This window comes from Geotrypetes seraphini, chromosome 6 (genome assembly GCF_902459505.1).
Source record: "Geotrypetes seraphini chromosome 6, aGeoSer1.1, whole genome shotgun sequence".
NCBI lineage: Eukaryota > Metazoa > Chordata > Amphibia > Gymnophiona > Dermophiidae > Geotrypetes > Geotrypetes seraphini.
In genome coordinates this window covers 218,794,995-218,816,271 of record NC_047089.1, presented here as the reverse complement: position 1 = coordinate 218,816,271, position 21,277 = coordinate 218,794,995, and the positions used below count along the sequence as shown (strand labels likewise).

Here is a 21,277-nt window from a genome sequence, read left to right as displayed (position 1 = left end):
TGTGCTCTGCTGCTGTTTGTGTGCATGTCTGTGTTCTGATGCTCTGACTGCATGCATCTCTGTGCTGTGTTTGTGTGCACATCTGTGCTCTGCTGCTCTGACTGCTTGCATCTCTGTGCTGTGTTTGTGTGCACATCTGTGCTCTGCTGCTCTGACTGCTTGCATCTCTGTGCTGTGTTTGTGTGCCCATCTGTGCTCTGCTGCTCTGACTTCATTTATCTCTGTGCTCTGTGTGCACATCTGTGGACTGCTGTTTTGAGTGTGTGCATCTCTGTTCTGCTAGTATTTGTGTGCACCTCTCTGCTCTGCAAGCTCTGACTACACATCTGTGCTCTGCAGCTGTGTGCAAATCTGTGCTCTGTTATTGTGTGCACATCTGTGCTCTTCTGCTTTGTCTGTGCATGTCAGCATGTTGCTGCTCTGTCTATCTGTATGTCAGTGTGGTGCTCCTTTGCTGTTTACGTTAGCATGGTGATGATGACTTTTTCTAATTTTACATCACAGGGGAAGAGTTTTATGAAGCTTCGCCCTATGAGCCCCTCACCACTCGTCTTTCTGACATCTTCAGGCTGGCTTCAATCTTCTCAGGTAAGAATCGAATAAGGAAAATAGGTGTTCTTTCCCTTGTCTCCTGTCCCTGTGAAAGGGAATGGTACAAATGGGCAGTTCTGTTTTATATCACTTTCCTCATCAGAGAAAGTAGAAAGCAGAAGAATTCCAATAGTGAACACCTCAAATAGTTTAACGCGCCAAAGGTTTATAACAAGGTCGCTACAGATCCATTGGGATCCTGGTGCTCTCTCTCAGCACACAGGGTCCAGGTTGATGGTACTAGAAACTCTTGACAGAAAAAGAGGAGTCTTCCTTTGCCCAGCACAGCGAGAAGCAAAACAAAACAAAGGCATTTTATTGAAAGTATGTTCCCTGAGGAAGGTAGAATTCTGCCGAAACCAGGATCCTAGTTGGGACTTTCCATAGGAACTTTCAATAAAATCCCTTGTGTTGTATTGTGGCTTCACTAGAAACTCTTGGAAACGGATGAAATGTCTAGTTGCAAATGGGCAGCTGGTAGATGCAGTTAAAGAAAAAAGAAGGATGTGGCTTTTACCCTTCCAAGTTTCTCTCTCCTCTCACTTCTGTGTAGAATTCATGGCATGCAAATGAGGAAAACTGACACCTGCTTGAAGTGGAGTCTGTGTTAAGGCACTTTCCAATTTCTGCTTGCTTGGGGCAGCTGTGACGGTTGGTGTATCTGGAACCTCCTTTCATGCACAGCAATCTCTGTGATGAGATAGGGAATGGGAAATGAAGGGAAAGCCCACGGGAACTGCCTACTGAACAGAAGCCCAAGTGACTGCATGCAATGAGCAGCTCCAAATTTGCAGATAATGAGGCTGGGCCAGTGGGTGATAATAATAATAATAATAATAACAGTTTATATACCGCAGGACCGTGAAGTTCTATGCGGTTTTCAATGATTAAAAGATGGTACAACTTGAGTGGAATAAACAGAGTTAAGAGCTAGTGATTAACAGCTATTGATTAACAGTTATTTTGGAGTAAGAGTTGTACAGGTCAGCTGCCTAAATACTTCAGGAACAGATATGTTTTTAGGCGTTTCCTAAATTCCCCATATGTAGTAGGTGTAAGCAATTGATCTAGATCTTTACCCCATAATGCTGCCTGATTTGAGAAAAGGTGTTGATGATGTCTTTTAAATTTACATCCTCTAACTGGAGGTGAAACAAAGTTCAAGTGTGACCTTCTCTTATGTCTGTTGGCTGAGAAAGAGAAAAGGTCGGTTATATATTTAGGGGCTAGACCGAATAGTGCCTTAAAGCAAAAACAACCGAACTTAAACTTCACATGCATCTCCATCAGCAGCCAATGCAGTAGTCGGTAGTAAGGTGTTACGTGATCGGACTTCTTCAGTCTGAAAATAAGTTTGATCGCTGCATTTTGCACCAATTGTAATCGTTGCATATTCTTTTAGGCAATTGCCAAATAGGCAATATTACAGTAGTCAAGTTGACTTAGTACGAGGGATTGTACCAGAATTCTGAAAGCTGCCATGTCAAAATATGCTCTAATGGACCGAAACTTCCATAGAGTGAAAAAACACTTTCTGATTAAGAAGTCAACCTGGTCTTTCATGGTCCAATGTTACACCCAATACCTTCATAGTAGATTGAATAGGGTAACTAAGTTTATTGATGCAAAGTGATGTTTTGGCATCAAGCGGGTATGGGGAAGCTATGAAAAATTTTGTTTTTTCTGAGTTGAGTCTTAATCTGAATTCAGTCATCCACTGCTCCAACAGATTTAGTACTTCTGTTGCCTTGGGAGGAGCTTCCGAAAGAGAGTTAGCAAATGGGATGACGATCGTGAAGTCATCTGCGTAACTGAATAATTTTATCCCCAGCTGGGTCAATTGCGCTCCTAAGGAGGACATGTAAACATTGAAAAGCAGTTGGGAAAGTAGTGACCCCTGCGGTACGCCGGATGGATTGCTCCAGGTATCAGAGAGATCGTAGTTGAAATGTATTTGGTAGGTGCGTGACATAAGGAAACCCCGAAACCAGTTTAAGATCGCTTCCCTGATACCAATTGCATCTAAGCAGTGTAGTAGTCTCCCATGGCCCACCAAGTCAAAGGCAGAGCTCATATCGAATTGCATGATCAGGGCATTAAGGCCCTTACTGAACAAGAGGCGCAGATTATCTAAGATAGCTGCAATTACTGTCTCATTGCTGAACAAAGGTCTAAAACCAGATTGAGAAGAGAGATTGATAAGTGCAGTACTGTGCTGTTCCTGGAAAAGAGGTAGAAGGAAGGAAGGAGGGGCTGGGATTCTGCTCACAGCATGCTGAGGCTATTCTGAGGCAGAGACCAATGCTATCATGAGGAATCTCCGCAAGTAATGGAGGAGGCAACCTGCCTTCGACATATAGGTCTAGAAAAAGGAGGACGGATTGAAACTTCTGGGTTTTATTTCCATTGCTTTCAAAGGAAGTTAAACTTGGATGTCTCTATCCATTCTTCTTACTTCCATTGCTTGTGCCAGCTTGAGCTGTTCCTGTGATGTAACTTCCTGGTCCTGTGAACAGGAAGTTAGATCATAGGGAGGACTTGGGTAGGTTTACCAGACGTCTGGATTTCCCCGGACAGGTTTTGTCTGGGTTTTGAAAAGCCTCCTCACATCACGTCGGGCAGGGAGGAAGTCCATGCATGTGTGGACTTCCTCCATGCCCGACAAAAGCAGGCAGTGGGTGGGGCTAGGGCGGGGATAGGACGGGGCTGGGCAGGGAAGGGCAGAACTGGGCAGGCCTGTGGGCAGGTCTAGGGGTCTGGATTTTCCGATTGGAAAATCTGACAACCCTAGGCTTGGGGCCGGTGTGAGCAGTGGGTAAGAGTCCTTGCTTATGCTGCCAGTGATGAATAGAAGCATATAAGGTATCGGAGGGGGTGCAGTTCAGAGACTCCTCTCTATTGCTGGGGTTTTATGTGGAGAGGAGCGATGCCTGGAGTCTTCAGTTGGCAGGGCTTTTGGATCCCCCACCAGCCATACTGCTGCTGTACTGCAGGGTGCTGCCCCTGTAAAGTTGGCACCCAAGGCTCTCCAGCCCCAACATCCCCCTTACTATGCCATTGAAAGGACAGCATAGAAGGTGTCAGCTATGCTCCTGCTAGAGAATGACACGGTGGTTGTTACCCACCGCTAGCCGCGGGTAACCCACCGAAATGGTGACAAAACAAAAAAGGGTGAACGAGCATGCGGTCTGGCAGCCCCCTCTCTCCTGCCGGCCGGCCGGCCATGCATCTCCCTCCCTCCCTTTCCCTTACCTTCTCTTTGTGGCAATTTCTATAAGGCTATGCGTTGTATTGCAGCCGGAGCCTTGAAGTCGCATCGCGTGTGGCTGCTGGAAAGTCTCCTCTGATGCAACTTCCTGTTTCTGGTTGCATCAGAGGAGACTTTTCCAGCAGCCAACATGACGCGACTTCAAGGCTCTGGCTGCAATACAATGCATAGCCTTATAGAAATCGCCACGAAGATAAGGGAAGGGGAAGTGAGGGAAGGAGATGCATGGCTGGCCGGCGGAAGGGAGCTGCTGGACCGCGCAAAGGGTGCTGGGGGTGGGGGGATGGGAAGGAGACGACGCTGAAGCAGCCTGAAGGGAACTGGGGAAGAAAGAGAGGGCAGAAGATGCTGGGAAATGGGGAAGAGAGAGTAGGGAGAAGATGCTGGGAAATGGGGAAGAGAGAGTGGGGAGAAGACACTGGGAAATGGGGAAGAGACAATGGGGAGAAGATACTGGGAAATGGGGAAGAGAGAGTAGGGAGAAGATGTGGGCAATGGGGAAGAGAGAGTGGGGAGAATACGCTGGGGAAGAGAGAGTGGGGAGAATACGCTGGGGAAGAGAGAGTGGGAAGAAGACGTTGTGAAAGAGGATAGATTAAGAATATTTGAATCGCTATCCCCTTTTTACTCTTCCCTATCAATCTCCCCTCCCCACCTCCGTTCCCCAATCCCATCCACTTTAGTTAACTCCTTCTACTTAAAGAACAATCTTCTCTCTAGGTGTGCGGGGATGGGGTGGGGACGGGGACCGAACTTGACGGGACGGTGACAGAGACCAAGCCCACGGGGACGGGACGATGATGGGGGTGAGTTTGCAGGGACGGGGCGGAGACAGGGACAAATTTTTTCCCCGTTTCATTCTCTAAGAGTAACCTCACCTCCTGTCTCTTCTGCTGCTCCCTGGATCCATTAGAAAAAGATTTTACCCATTTAATGTGTTTGCAGTGCTAGTCCTGACTGAGAATGAGAATGGCTTTGTCTTATTATTTACATCCCACTAACGGAACCTTCTAAGCGGGGCACAATTCAATGTCAGAAATAATAGAACACCGCAGACTTTGTTTCAAATACTGGGCATAACTCTTCTCTTATTAACTTTATAATGAATATAAAACAGTCTCAGGCTCACAGCCAGTGCTCTTTAATCTATTTAAGGCCAGCGATAGGTAGTGGAGGTCTCCTTATCCTGAGAGTACTGCAAGGAGGCCAGTTTTAACAAAGCTAGACTGATGCTCCTTGAATTAATGCGCCTAAAGATGAGAAAGGGGGGGAATGCCTAATCCAGGTGCAAGAATGGATGCCTCAAATGCCACTTCTTACTCTGTGGTGCTACTTCCTTAGGGAGCTCCTATGCTCTGCTGGTTCAGGAAATCCAGGCAAATAAAACAGCTTGATGACTTGTGAGTAGGTGAAAGTATTTCTCTTATATTCCAACTGGGAATGTAACAGATAAGAGTTTTTATATTAACCTGAAGGAGAAGTTATCAGCCAGTGAAATCTTCAAAAGCAGAAAGAGCAATTTATTCTCCTGAATGTTAGAAAGAATGGGGCCAAAGATAGCAGCTTAATCTTCAAAGCTAGTGCTACACTCCTCCATGTTACAGATGTTGAAATGTTCTTCGGTAGTAGAAGTAGACATCTGGCCTCTGCTATACCCCATGTGCACCCTGCCAGGGCACCATCAAGTTCATGGAGGAACAGGCATGAGAAGCACACAATAGCCTTTATAACAGCACAAGGAAATCCCCAGCAAAGGGTTGTACTGGTACACCAGCCCTGTAACACTGACATGTCTGTCCAATAGGGTTCATGTAAGGTCAGCAGTTTGAGAACTGCAAATTCATCACAGAGAGGCAAAGAAAGGTTTGGTGGACCATAAATTTAGGGTCTCATAGCTCTGGATCCAATTAGTTTGGAAATGCTTTAGAGGAGAGGCCTAGTGGCTAGAACAATTGCCTCAGCACCTTGAGGTTGTGAGTTCAATTCCTACTGCAACTTCTTGTGACTAGAGAGTAATGCGAGGACAAAGATTTGTCCCCGTGGTGAAACACATTTTTCAACCCCTTCCCCTCACCATCCCCGCATCTCCCAGCTCAAAGCAGAAAGATGATTGTATGCAAATTTTATGGGCCTAAGCCATTGTAAATAAACATTTTAAGCCTATAGTGTGTGTGTGAGGGGTTGGCTTCTAACTTTTATTTTGATTGAAAGAACATCAATAAAAATACAGCTTGTGAAGCATACTGGGTTCTGCATTGTGCACAGAAAACCAAACATCAGCTCAGTACTAGTGACGGGATCCATCCCAGGATATTGAGGGAGTTCCGAGAGGTTCTGGCGGGTCCTCTTAAAGATTTGTTCAATAAATCTTTAGAGACGGGAGAGGTTCCGTGGAACTGGAGATGAGTGGATGTGGTCCCTCTTCACAAAAGTGGTTGCAGAGATGAAGCAGGAAATTACAGATCAGTAAGCCTCACTTTGGTTATTGGAAAAATAATGGAAACGTTGCTGAAGGAAAGGAAAGTGAAATTCTTAGATCTAATGGATTACAAGATCCGAGGCAACATAGGTTTACTAAAGATAAATCGTGCCAAACGAATCTGATTGAATTCTTTGACTGGGTGACCAGAGATAAGCACTGATAGAGAGAGGGACCTTGGGGTGATTGTGTCTGAGGATCTAAGACATTTAAACAGGAAAGGATGGTCGCGCGCGGCAGGGGGAAGAGTGGGAAGGGGGCGGAGAGGAGGAAGGATGCCGGCATCCCGAGCAAGATGGCGCCTGGGGAGGACCACCCCCCTTACTATACCACTGACAGTGTGGTCCTGGCGCCCGGGGAGGATGGCCCCCCTCATCACCCCCCTTACTATGCCACTGACAGTATGGTCCTGGCGCCCGGGGAGGACGGCCCCCCTCATCACCCCCCTTACTATGCCACTAACAGTATGGTCCTGGCACTTCCCTACCACCTCCACTGGAAGGCTATTTCAAGCATCCATCACCCTTTTTGTGAAGATTACTCTTGTGCCTATTTCCCTTTTACCTTCATTCTATGACCTCTTATTCCAAAGATACATTGCCTCTTTGGGGGTGGGTCATTTGGGTTCAGAACTGTATATTTTAGCTACCAAGATGGATGATTTGATTATGCAGCCCAAGGTGTATTACATGTACTGTATCATTAATGCTCATCCATCCCTTCTTGCCCCTCAGAGAATCTCTATTCATTTCCCCATGCCTTCTTGAATTCAAACACAGTATGCAGTGGCGTAGCGAGGGTGAGTGGCACCCGGGGCAGTGGGGGGGGGGGGAGGGTGAAGGGAGGAAGACTACAGATAGGTTGAGCTGCTGTAGGGTTACTAGATGCCCAGTTTCCCCAGACAGAAGTTGTTAAATTGAAAAGCTGCCTGGACTTCCGACAGATTACTCAAAAAAAGCACATGTCCGGGGAAATCTGGACATCTGGTACCCCTGCTTCTGGTGCGCCATTCTTCTCTGGACTGCTGTTACTCTGCATCTTTTAGAACTGGAGTGGGCAACCTTTAAACACTGAGGGATGTCAGCCTAGCAGCCTGAACATAAGAACATAAGAAGTTGCCTCCGCTGGGTCAGACCAGAGGTCCATTGCGCCCAGCAGCCCGCTCCTGCGGAGGCCCATCAGGTCCATGACCTGTAAGGTGATTTTTGTCTGAAACCCTTCATTCCCTGTTCCCTTCTATCTGTTAACCTTCTTAGTCCTACCTCTGTCCCTATCTGTATCCCTCAATCCCCGAGTCGTTCAGGAATTTATCCAATCCCTCCTTGAAACCCCGTAATGTACAGTGTAGTTACTTACCTGTAACGTAGGTTCTCCGTGGACAGCAGGATAGTCAGCCACATATGGGTGTCCGTAAATTGGGAGCTGTTTGGGACAACACCCATATGTGGCTGACTCATCCTGCTTGTCCTAGGAGAATCTGTCTTATCACATCCTCCGGAAGCGCATTCCAGGTGTCCACTACCCTCTGAGTGAAAAAGAATATTGCGTTGGTTCTGAACCTGTCCCCTTTCAACTTCTCCGAGTGCCCCCTTGTTCTTCTGGTTCCCAATAGGCTGAAGAATCTGTCCCTCTCCACCTTCTCTATGCCTTTCATGATCTTGTATGTTGGAACCTGACATGCACTTAGCTCCATAGACCTTCTGTGATAAATATGCAAATATTTAACTAAACAAACTGCTAGAGTGGCTATTCTGAACATACTTGTGAAATACAGTATTTAAATTCACCAAAACTCTGGTTAATTACACTTTTTGTGTGTACTTCCTATGGCACTCTCTAAAGTTAAAAGGGGATAGATTCTGTACAAACGTAAGGAAGTTTTCTTCACCCAGAGTGGTAGAAATCTGGAACGCTCTTCCGGAGGCTGTTATAGGGGAAAGCACCCTTCAGGGATTCAAGAAAAGGTTAGATAAGTTCCTGCTGGACCAGAACATACGCAGGTAAGGCTAGACTCAAATAGGGCACTGGTCTTTGACCTAAGGGCCGCCGCGTGAGCGGAATGCTGGGCACGATGGACCACTGGTCTGACCAAGCAGCGACAATTCTTATGGTACTGCAGCCCCACATAGAATTCAGCGGCGTACTGCAGGTTGCTCACCCCTGTTTTAGAAAAAAGCACCTCCAGAATTTTTGACACGCTGAGATGTGGTAATGCTCTGGATTTATCCTGTTGGTTTTGAACACAATTTGTGTAGCTGCCGTGCTGCTCTGCTTTGATACAGAGGAATAAGGGTTAACAAATAAGCTGTACCGAGACTTCTTTATTGGACTAATTTAATCAATTTGTGACAAATTTTCAAGAGCTCGGCTTCCTTTATCAGGTCTGTGCAGAATGAGCGATAGGTAAGCACAGAGTCGACGAAGGGAGTCCTTCTAAACCTCATCGGAAATGCATTTATTTACCTCGCAACTTGTTTGGTAACCTTTATTCTTACTAGATTTTGAAATAATGTCTATTATTTACACGCTGACATCCAGCTTAAAAGTGGAGCTACAGGGTACAGTGTCTCTGCCTTAAGAGCTTAGTTGTAGAGAGGGTAAATTGAGTCACTGAAGATCACACACACAACAGAACGGGAGAAGGGAAATAATTCTGTGGTCTTTGTGCTGTAATCATTTCCCCTCCCTGACGGCTCAGTATTCATCTTGCCGCAGTGAAAATGACCCCTCATTATGTTAAGAGAAGTATTTGGCTGCAGTATTGTACCTGTGTGAATTAGTGGTAGTGGTGGTGGTGATGGCAGTGGTAAGAGAAAGGGATGGACAGCTACACAGAAAGGTTACAGCAGGCTTGTCCAACCTACAGGCCAGACTCCAGCCCACTAAGTGCTTTTTTGTGGGCCCTTGGAAGCCTGGCAATTTATTTCTGGCTCTTACAGAGGGGTTCCTGCTTCCCCACCATTACTCATCTCTCTGTAAGTAGACTTGAAACCATGAGACCAAGCCAAACCTCTGGTGTTATGCAGCTCAAGCTTGCAGAGAGCCAAATCATGGTGGGGAAGTAGGAATCCTTCTGCTTCTTCAGCAGCTGTAGAGACTTGGGTGAACCTTTAATTTTTTAGTTTTATTTTCTTTCACTGAAAAATCATGCAACTTAGTACATTCCTCTAGCACTTACACATCAATTGTAGACTCATAGGATTGCATAATGCACACATGCACATTTTTGGCTCGATATCAAGGATTCACATACATATCAAGGATTCATTCCATTCCCTTTAGATACACAAAGTAGTAATTTATCTCATGATATAGATTGTGCAGTGTTTATTATTAACTCTTTTTGTAGACGCCTGATGCAGGTGCTGTTTGCTGAAACACGGCTTGTGTTGGGTCAATAAAGATTTGTCCTGGTTCATCGAGGCCTGTTGTGGTTATTCCCGCTGGCATGATGGAGAGAGATAGTAGTAAAGAAGTGCTGGTTGTGGGTAGGAAGCTTTAGGGAATGGTGCGAAACCCGAAGGGAGTGGTGGAGAGCTAGCGGGGAATGGGAGGGGAAGCTGGATGTACAGGAGGTAGGGAGTGGGAGCGTGAGGACCAGGGCTGTAGCAAGGCAAATGTTCAGTCTTGTACCTGCCCCCCCCAATTAACACTTAGTACCTTGGGCCTGCTCCTTCTCCCACCGACAATCATAATCACATCATCACTTAAGACAGGGATCTCAAAGTCCCTCCTTGAGGTCCGCAATCCAGTCGGGTTTTCAGGATTTCCCCAATGAATATGCATTGAAAACATTGCATGCACATAGATCTCATGCATATTCATTGGGGAAATCATGAAAACCCGACTGGATTGTGGCACTCAAGGAGGGACTTTGAGACCCCTGACTTAAGAGATATTGCAATCATATGCTTTCATACCAGGCTGCAATCTAGGATAAGGATTTCAAATCTTTGCTATTTTCTTCAGTTTTTTATTTTCATTTTGGGAGACAGTTGAAAACTTATTTATTTTTTTAAATTCTTGGGATCTTAGTTCTTTATTCATTATTCGTTTTGTATTTAGTTTAATCCAGGGGTGTCCAATGTCGGTCCTCGAGGGCCGCAATCCAGTCGGGTTTTCAGGATTTCCCCAATGAATATGCATGAGATCTGTGTGCATGCACTGCTTTCAATGCATATTCATTGGGGAAATCCTGAAAACCCGACTGGATTGCGGCCCTCGAGGACCGACATTGGACACCCCTGGTTTAATCTTTGTGTAAACTGCATAGAACTTAAAGGTAATGTGGTCTAGAAATAGATTTTATGTTATGTTATGTTTCCTAGATTAATGTGGGTAAATGTATATCCTGTTATTTCTTTGAGTTTTTGTGGCTGCCAGGACCTACTGGTTTGTTTTAATGGCAGCTACTGAATGCCTTTGCACTAGAAGCTGCTGCCCTAGGTGGTTACTGTATTTCCCCGCATATAGGCCGCCCCAGTGTATAGGTAGTAAAAAATGCCTATACATGTTTTAAAACTCTTCGATAAGCCGCCCCATCTTATCTAAGAGTTTAAAAACCTATACATCCCTCCCCCCCCGGTAAATACCCTACCTCCGCCGGCTGCCTCCTGCAATGTCGCGGCCACGGTGTAGGGCAGGAGCGATCTTTTCAGCGTCCAGCCCGCCCCGCGCTGCTTCCTCAATGCCTGCGTCAGTTCTCGTGGGACTCGCAGGCATTGAGGAAGCAGCACGGGGCGGGCTGGACGCTGAAAAGATCGCTCCTGCCCTGCACCACGACCGCGCCATGGCAGGAGGCCAGCAAGGGTGCTATATTATTTAAAAAGGTACGGGGGATCTAGTAATGGGGCGGCTTATCTATGATGTCGTTAGATAGGCCACACCATATAAGGAAGCCGCACCCACTGTTTGGACTGCAAAACCCATATATAGGCTTCGGCCTATACTGTATATGGGGAAATACGGTACATAGTCCTGTCTACTAGTAGGGCCAGCACTCGAGGAGGCATCCCAAGTCCTCTAAATTTTCTTCACACTTCTACCTCTAACCCTCTGTTGTAGTTCCTTTCTTTTTCTCCTACTGTAAACCGCGTCGAGCTCTACGAACGTGGAGATGATGCGGTATACAAACCTAAGGATTAGAGTAGATTAGATTAGGAGAAGAAGATTTTATTTATTTATTCAATTTTCTATACTGTTCTCCCAGGGGAGCTCAGAACAGTTAGCATTAAATTATTCAGGCATTTTTCCCTGTCTGTCCTGGTGGGCTCACAATCTATCTAATGTACCTGGGGCACTAATGTACTAAGCTCACCAATCATGTCCCGACCAGTTTACGAGCATACCCCAACCCGATTCACTAACCTTCTGGCTGATCAGTCTCCCACCTGATCTGATCCACCCATGCAAATGAGGGGAGGGGAATGGCATGCGATTCACTAAACAGAAGAAGGAACACCGATTGAGCTTGCCGATACAAAAAGAAGCAACTGCTGAGGACCAGTTGCTTAGTGTCCCTGCTGACTCTCCTGCTCTCTGCCACCCTGAAATCCCAGTAAATCACCATGTATTCTGCAAAAAGCAAAGCGCAGTGCAGTGTGAGCCCGTAGTTTTAACCCGCGGGTTAAAAGTGTGTTCTGTTCCACAATCTGGCTGCACCTAGGCCAAATTGAAACGATTCCTTATTAATGTCCACTCATAGGGCCAGCTAAACTGCAGCTACCGCTCCCCCTTTGACCTCGCTTGTGCTAAGAGCTAGCGCAAATTGCATCTACGTGCATGCGTCTCGATCACTCTACAGCGATCCGTGGGATCACTGTAGGGCGTGCACCCGATCATATCATTTGCATGCTAAAGCTGTTGTGAATCGGTCGCTTGGCAAGTCTCGGCCACGGATCGCCCAACAACAGTGCGTTTAGTGAATCTAGGCCTAAGTGATTTACCCAGGGTCACAAGGAGCAGTGTGGTTTTGAACCCACAACCGCAGGGTGATGAGGCTGTAGCTTTAACCACGGTGCCACTCTAGAAATCAAAATGTAGTAAAAATGAGCCAAGTCTAGGACAATCAAGCCATTGTGACATCACTGATGAGGTTGGCTCTTAGGCATTGGTGGAATGAGGCATTGATGATGTCACAATACCAGCTCTGGTTATCAGAGGCTGAAACTTTTCACACTATTTATTTATTCAATTTTCTATACCGTTCTCCCAGAACAGTTTCATGAATTTATTTGGGTACTCATGCATTTTTTCCTGACGGGCTCACAATCTATCTAATGTACCTCGGGCAATGGGGGATTAGGTGACTTGCCAGGGTCACAAGGAGCAGCATGAGTTTGCACCCACAAACTCAGGGTGCTGAGTAGAGAATGACACAGGGAAAAAAAATCTGTCCCCGTCACTGCCCCATCACTGGACCACCGTCCCCTTCACCGCCCCGTTCCGGCCCCATCCCAGTCCCTACAGCATCCACCCTTTCCTCTCGCCACCTCACCGCCCTTCAGCGGCCCGAGAATCTCCCTCCCTCCCCCTTACCTTTGCGGCACGTTAGTAAAGAAACATACTGAAGCCAGCGGAGACTGCCTGCCTGTGCCTGCAGTCACGTGTGTGTGGGCGGAAGCTTCTCCTCTGACGCAACTGGAGAAGCGTCCACCCACACACACGTGACTGCAGGCAGGCAGGTTTCGCCGGCTTCAGTAAGTTTCTTTACTAAAGCGCCGCGAAGGTAAGGGAAAGGGAGGGATTGAGGGAGATAGATTTGGCGGTAGGGGGGGGTCGCGCACGATTGGTGACTGCGCGCCTTCCCTCCCTTAATTGCGGGGACAAGGCCATTCACCACTCCAAGGGGCGGTGGATGGCCTTGTCTCCGTGCCCGCAGTGAGCACTTCCCCCCCCCCCCACCATTTCGGCGGGTTACCTGCGGCTAGCCGCAGATAACTGCCACTGTGTCATTCTCTAGTGCTGAGGCTGCAGTTCTAACCACTGTGCTGCATTCTCAGACATGGTTCATTATAGTTCATTATTTATATTCTGCCTTCATACAAGGCGGATCACAACATTACATACATAATACAATACAAAAACGACATATAAAATATATTACAAAGCAATTGATGATAACAAAGACTCATCACAGAAAAGCACCTGGTATGGTAAAAGATAGCCTGGCAAACATCGACAGAGATGGCAAAACCTAGGGGTCCTTTTACTAAGGCGCGCTAAATGCTAATGTGCCCATAGACTATAATGGACACAGCCAATCAGATTTTCAGGACATCTACAATGAATATGCATGAGAAAGATCTGCATACAATGGAGGTAATGCATGCAAATTTATTTCACACAGATTCATTGTGGATATCCTGAAAACCTGACTGGCTGGGTATGTCCCGAGTACTGGGTTGAGAACCCCTGCTCTAGGCCAGTGTTTCTCAACTCGGTCCTGGAGTACCCCCTTGCCAGTCAGGTTTTCAGGGTATTCACAATGAATATGCATAAACTTGATTTTCATACACTGCCTCCATTATATGCAAATTTCTTTCATGCATATTCATTGTGGATATCCTGAAAACCTGACTGGCAAAGCGGTACTCCAGGAACGAGTTGAGAATCACTGCTTTAGGCAATGATGGAAGAGCACTGGTTGGAGGGCAAAAGGGGAATTGTAGAGAGTCTTACAGGTAGGGTTACCATATTTTGCAAAGTAAAATCCTGGATGTATGGCCTGGCCCCGGCCCATTCCGCCTCCAGACCCGCCCTGTTGCGCCCCCGGCCCCACAAATCCTTGTCTCTTCATTTGTGGCCTCCAAGCCGCATCTGGAAGGCCTCCGAGCATGCACGGATGCTTGTGATGTCATCTGCGCATGCTCAGAGTTCATCCAGACATGACTGGAGCTCGGGACTTTCCAAAACCTAGACAAACTACCAGGTTTCGGAAAGTCCGTCCCGACAACCGGACAGTCCTCTAAAAAGAGAACATGTCCGTGTTTCCCCGGATGTCTGGTAACCCTACCTACAGGAATCCTCTAGGTGGGGGGGAACTGTGGGAAATGCTAAAGGAGAATCCTTACCAAGCTTCTTATAAGGCAGAAAATACTGCTGCAGTCAGGCGACCCAGTTTGACTTTATAATAACACCTGAATCTTATGGAGCAATTCATCATTCTGACAACATTTCTGGCCTTTTTTTTCCTGTTTGTTTTGCTGATTATGGGAATTGGGAACAGATGCTGCCATTCACATTAGGCCCCATCCTAAACAGCAGGCTAAAATGCCTCCTGTTTGTTGCAGACTGGAAGAGCAGATTCTGTTATCCTTCTTACAGGCACCTGGGTTTAAAGTCATGAGATTTGCGCGGTGGTTACAGGGAAACATTTTTAAAACCAATAGGAAGAAATTTTTTTTCACTCAGAGAATAGTTAAGCTCTGGAACGCGTTGCCAGAGGATGTGGTAAGAGCGGATAGCGTAGATGGTTTTAAGAAAGGTTTGGACAAGTTCCTGGAGGAAAAGCACATAGTCTGTTATTGAGAAAGGCATGGGGGAAGCCATTGCTTGCCCTGGATCGCTAGCATGGAATGTTGCTACTATTTGGGTTTTGGCCAGGTACTAGTGACCTGGATTGGCCACCGTGAGAATGGGCTACTGGGCTTGATGGACCATTGGTCTGACTCAGTAAGGCTGTTCTTAGGTCCATGTTCTGTTGGAACTGGAATGTAGTTCTTAGCATGTGACAAGGGGGGGTTATGTATTCTGCACTCTTTTGGTTTGAATTGGACCATGTAGGCCGGTGATCTTGGGGGCAACACCATCACTTCTGATCCCATGACTTCAGTGTAATAATGCGATAACTGGGTAGCTTAGGAGAGGTGGCTTTTTTCATGCTTTAAAAGAACTCCCGAGGGCTGGAACTTCGATACTTCAGCCGCCACTGAGGGAACTGCTGAAATTTAAAAAAGCTGGGCGAGAGAAAGTTTTGACATTGATTGCTGAGATTGTCGCGGCTTTCTGGAGCTTGCACTTGGCATCCAGCTGTCTGCATGACTATAAACCTGAACATAGCACTTCACCAGTCAGCTTGCTCTTTTCCCACCTGAGTGGCATTCTGAAGGCTGCTCTTAAAATCCTTAGAGGTCACCTTGTGTATGTGTGTGTGTTTGGTTGTTGTATTAGTCCACTTGGATGGACTTTAGCAAATCACTCTTTTCATAACTCTCCATCAACCTTCACTGCCCCTGCAGTTACACTATCCGGCCCCCCCCCCCCCCCCAGCCGGGCTAAATAGTAATAGAGTAATGGTTAATGCATTTGATAGTATTCTCTTTGCCCTCCTGCAGTCACACTTCCCATTCTCCCTTGTTTTTTTGCAGTCACTCTCTTCATCATCCCTTCCCGCCTCTGCAGTCACACTTTCCACCCCCCCCCATCTCTGCAGTCACTCGTTCCATCATCCCCTCTGCCCCTGCAGTCACACTTTCCACACTGCCCCTGCCTCTGCAGTCATACTCTCTGTTCTCCTTCTCTGCCCCTGCAGTCACGGTTTCCACTCCCCTTCCTCATCCCAAGGCTTAAATACGCTCTCCATCACTTCCCTCCCTCTGCCCCAGATAACTCACTTACTCTTCCCCCTATCCAAATAATCCACTTACCTCTGTCTAAAGGCCTCCTTCCTCCACCATTCCTCTCACTTGACCCATGGAAGACAAGACTGCTTTCCCCCATGGCTGCTCCTGCTTGGACCACAGCTGCTTCAGCAGCGCCATACGTAATCCTCACTCGAACATCTCCAAAGTATATCACCTTTTAAGGACAGTGCCATATGTATACTTTGGGAGAGAGAAGATATGATTGAGACATTTAAATCTCTCTGCAGCATAAATGTACAGGAAGCAGGTCACTTTCCACTGAAAGGAAGCTCTGAAATGAGAGACCATATGATGAAGTTGAAGGGGGATACACGCCTAAGTAATCTAAGGAAATATTACTTTACGGAAAGGGCAATGGATGCATGGAATGACCTCGTGGTGGAGGCAGTAGAAACGAGGCCTATACCTGAATTCAAAAAAAACATGGGACAGCCACGTGGGATCTCTTTGAGGGGAAGAAGAGATAATGGATGGGCAGGCTGGATAAGCCATATGGCCTTTATCTGTCATCAGTTTCTATGTTTCTATAGGTATTATAAACTAAACTAAACTAAGCCTTAAGTTTATATACTGCATCATCTCCACATATACCACATCATCTCCACATATACCGCATCATCTCCACCTAGATCAGAAGAGTACCATGAGTATGATCCTGTTGTGGTGAATGTTTTTCCCTTGTGCTTGACTTGGCAATTTTTTTCATGTGTTCTAGTACAGTCTGCAGTGTGATATAGTGGAGGCACATGTTCATTTCTCTTCTAAGTCGGTGTATAAGAAGCTTGCTTTTCATTAATTCCTCTGCTTCAAATTAGGTGGTTATCAGAAGGCAGGAGTGGAGCAGGGACCATCTCTTTCAGTGGTTTTTAAAACATTTATGTTGTAGTTGGATCATGGCCTGTACAAGAGCGTTAATCTCCTCGACAGACCTTCAGCTCTGCATCCTGTTCAGTTACCTTTCAGACCTTTAGTTCCCCCTTCCCCTGAGAATTTGATAAATACACTGAACAATCATGGTCATCTCAACCCCACCCCTATCACAGAAAACCCGTAAAAATGCATCATTGAACATCAACTTTTGACTATTAAACCATGGGCTCCTTTTACAAAGGTGCGTTAGGGCCTTAACACGCGGAATAGCGCGCACTAGCCGCTACCGCCTCCTCTTGATCAGACGGTAGTTTTTCAGATAGCGTGCGCTAATCTGGTGCATGCGCTAAAAACGCTAGCGCACCTTTGTAAAAGGAGCCCAATGTTTCATATATAGTATATACTGTATATATGAATTAGTAGTCAAATGTTGATTCTTGGCAGTTTCCAAAAGCCATTTATTTATTTATTCAATTTTCTATACTGTTCTCCCAGGGGAGCTCAGAATGATATACATGAATTTATTCAGGTCCTCAAGCATTTTTCCCTGTCTGTCCCGGTAGGCTCACAATTTATCTAATGTACCTGGGACAATGGAGGGATTAAGTGACTTGTCCAGGATCACAAAGAGCAGCATGGGTTTGAACCCACAACCCCAGGGTGCTGAGGCTGTAGCTTTAACCACTGCACCACTCTAGAAATCAAAATGTAGTAAAGGAAAGTTAAGCCATTGGGAATTTTTCAAGTACCTTTCTTATTTCTAATCTTAATGTATATTTTCTGTAAACCGCTTAGAACCTAACGGATGTAGCGGTATATAAGAAATAAATTACATTACATTACATATCACTGCTGAGGCTGGTTCTTAGGCATTGATGGAATGAAGTATTATGACATCACTATCTGCTCTGGTTACCAGAGGCTGAAGCTTTTCACACTATTTATGTATTCAATTTTCTATACTGTTCTTCCAGGGGAGCTCAGAATAGTTTATATGAATTTATTCAGGTACTCAAGCAATTTTCCCTGTCTGTCCTGGTGGGCTCACAATCTATCTAATGTACCTGGTGCAATGGGGGAATTAAGTGACTTGTCCAGGGTCACAAGGAGCAGCGTGGGTTTGAACCTACAACCTCAGGGTGCTGAGGTTGTAGCTTTAACCACTGCGTCACACTCTCCCCCTATAAATGACTCTGTGGGGGCCTTGAACTCACAACCTTTGTATTGCTCCAACCAACTAGAAGTCCAATGCCCAGGTCATTGGGCCGTCTGAATATTCCTATCTGCCCTACTACTAAAAGAATGTACTGCTGGTTCTTCAGCTTGGAGTAGAATGAGGACTTCTTGTTTTGCTCTGACCACAGCTGTTTTTCCCTTCACCATGAAGCTGCCACCCTATTTAGCTGCCTATTCGGCTAATTGCTTGAAACAACCCTGAGGGTTTGCCCTGGGGTGTGTTTAATTTATAACATTTTACTGAAGGAAATAATATAATACAAAATATTTAATTTCAAATAGATTCACAATTATAATATTTACATACATATTTCTAGCATTCCTTCAAAATATATTTCCATATGACCCAAATCTACCCCCATACTGCTCCTCACCTCCCTTCCCCCTTCTTACCCCCTCCCCTTCCCCCCTCCCTTTTCCCCCTCCAATTCACATTGTATTGAAGTAATTAATAAAACTATAATATAAAATGAAATGTATTCCCCCCTCTTTTGAATGGAAGATGACACATATTACCAGGTATTACAAAGTTATAAATGTTTCCAAAGCTTCATTGTAAAATATTAACAATCATGCTTCGTGCTCCAGAGGAAAGATTTTGAATATATGGGTCCCAAATTAAAAAAACAACAACGTGTATGTCTTGGAAACTTACAAACATTCCTAACTTCAAATAAAATTAAACAATGAAGTTGATTCCTCCAATACCAAAAACTAGGAGGATCTTTCTGTAACCAATATTGCAAAATACATTTATGACCAATCATGCACGCCTTTTGAAATAAAATACATCTACCTTGACCATATACCCCACTAGCAGCAGTGTTTTTAAATGAAGAAGCAATCTTCCTGGGGATGTTTTTATGGCTGTTGCTTTTTTGCTTTAAAATATCTATCCCCCATCTCTTGGGCCACAGCACGTACAGTGATATTGTGTCATTTAGCTGCATATAATGAATTATGAATGTGAATGGCGAAAGCTGGCACTGTGAATGCAACCACTTCTGTCATTGGGTTCCTATATACAGATGTTTGAAAATGACCTTTTTTTTTTTTTTTTTTTACAAAAAGGGTGGTAGATGCGTGGAATAGGCTCCTAGTAGAGGTGGTGGAGACAAAGATTGTGTCTGAATTCAAGAAAGCATGGGCCAGGCACGTGGGTTATCTTAGGGAGAGGAGAAGATAGAGCAGGGGTAGGGAACTCTGGTCCTCGAGAGCCTTATTCCAGTCGGGTTTTCAGGATTTCCCCAATGAATATGCATGAGATCTATTTGCATGCACTGCTTTCAATGCATATTCATTGGGGAAATCCTGAAAACCCGACTGGAATACAGCTCTCGAGAACCGGAGTTCCCTACCCCTGAGATAGAGGATGCAGTGGATGGACCATTTGGCCTTGATCTGCCATCATATTTCTATGTTTCTATGGAAACTCTAGAAATGTTTTCTCTGATTCCAGTCAATTAAAGCATATTCTTGTTCAGAAAAATTAGTTTGAAGACAATTTCCACAGGTTTAGATAGTTAAAAAAGGGTTCTAACTGTATAAACAGCCTTGCCTTGAGTTTAACCTCCCATCTGTTATTCCAACGGACTCCATTCCACCCATCATAGATTGGATGGGCTATTTGACCTTTATCTGCCATCATGTTTCTATGTTTTTATGACCTTGTTGATAGAAACTATTGTGTAAGGGGAGTTAATTTTTTCTGTAGAGAAGCCGATTTTGAATCTTATTGAAGAACGGGACGCATTGAAAGAGCTGTAAAAATATTTGATATTCTCTTCTCTCTCAGCCCAAATCACAAATCTGTCATCAATATATCAGCAATATTTGAAGCGGTTAATGTTGATATTTATTAAACAAAGGTCTCGTCCAGTGTTACTGTGAAAAGGCTGGCGTACCCACGATCCATAGATAGATGCAGTTGTGAGTCACGATGAACTTGATTCATTTTGCAGTTCTGTATTGATGGTTCAGGTAGATGATGCCTTTAGAAATTTCACTTGCAGTTATTCCATCTGCATGGGGAATGCTGCTGCATAATGGTTCTTTAAATGTGTACGCCTAAATTTGTTTAAATTCGCTATACTGCCTTTCATTACAAAATGTCAAGATGGTTTACAAGTAAAATTACTTAAGAAAGGGAAAAGAACGCCATAGAACTTAACAGTAAGCGATAAGATCCAAGTAAGGCTGAGAGAGACTGGGCAAATGTCAGGTGCTCTTCGAACAAGTTACCCGGTTCCAAGAGGGAGATTTTAAGCCAGTTCTGGCTTTCTAACAAGCCTATCAATGGGTAGAATCAGGGACTATAATCTTATACTGCTTTGAGATACAATTTCAAAACCAGGAGTGGCCATAAGCTGTCCCTCCTGGAACTGGGTAACTTAGCATCTCTGATAGGAAATTGTTTGGCACATGTACTAGGAGTTTAAGAATCCACTCTATAGGTTTATATATTTCCTCTGTGAGTGTGCCAGTACCAGATATGATTGGTCTGCCAGATTTTATGAGGGGGCCGCTGAAAAGTTCTCCGCCCAACCAAGAAGAGAATGACATTGAAAGCGATGGAAGTAAAACCCGGCTGTCTCAATCTGTCTAACTTTTTCTGGAGCCATATGTTCACCCTAATCATACTTCTGTAACAAGAGATGATAAGGCTTCCTTTAGCAGAGTGCCCCTCCTCCCCCCAACCCAGAAACATGCTGGAGAGGGAGGTTAAGTAAGGCCCTAATTTTATAAGCCCTATTCGCATTTGATACATGTGTTAATAGGCACTTAAAAGTTTAACCTCCAAATGCCAAACTGGCAAAAGAAACTGGTCCCTGTGACAGCGTCAGGACAATAACCAGTCTTGATTCCAAAGTCACAAGGATAACAAATTGGGGCTGTCTCCTTCGTGATTCTGTACAGCACTGCATATGTCTGGTAGCGTTATAGAAATCATTAATAGTAGTAGTAGTAGTAGTATTTCTCTAATTTATAACATTTTATTGAAGGAAATAATATAATACAAAATATTTAATTTCAAATAGATTCACAATTATAATATTTACATTCATATTTCTCATTCCTTCAAAATATATTTCCATATGACCCAAATCTACCCCACTACTACCCCTCACCTCCCTTCTCCCCTTCCGCCCTCCCTTTTTTCCTCCAAATGGATGTTTATGCTGTAGGCAC

The 21,277-nt window shown here is 45.1% G+C and overlaps 1 protein-coding gene across 2 annotated transcripts in view; it reads left to right on the top strand.

The window, feature by feature from the left end:
* The window catches only part of GFRA2 (GDNF family receptor alpha 2), a 256,914-nt gene that overhangs the window by 158,522 nt on the left and 77,115 nt on the right, over window positions 1-21,277 (top strand). For both annotated transcript variants that reach the window (XM_033950513.1, XM_033950512.1), the window contains exon 3: window positions 505-588. In XM_033950513.1, the coding sequence (XP_033806404.1) occupies window positions 505-588 (84 nt within the window). The remainder of the gene's footprint in view (window positions 1-504; window positions 589-21,277) is intronic.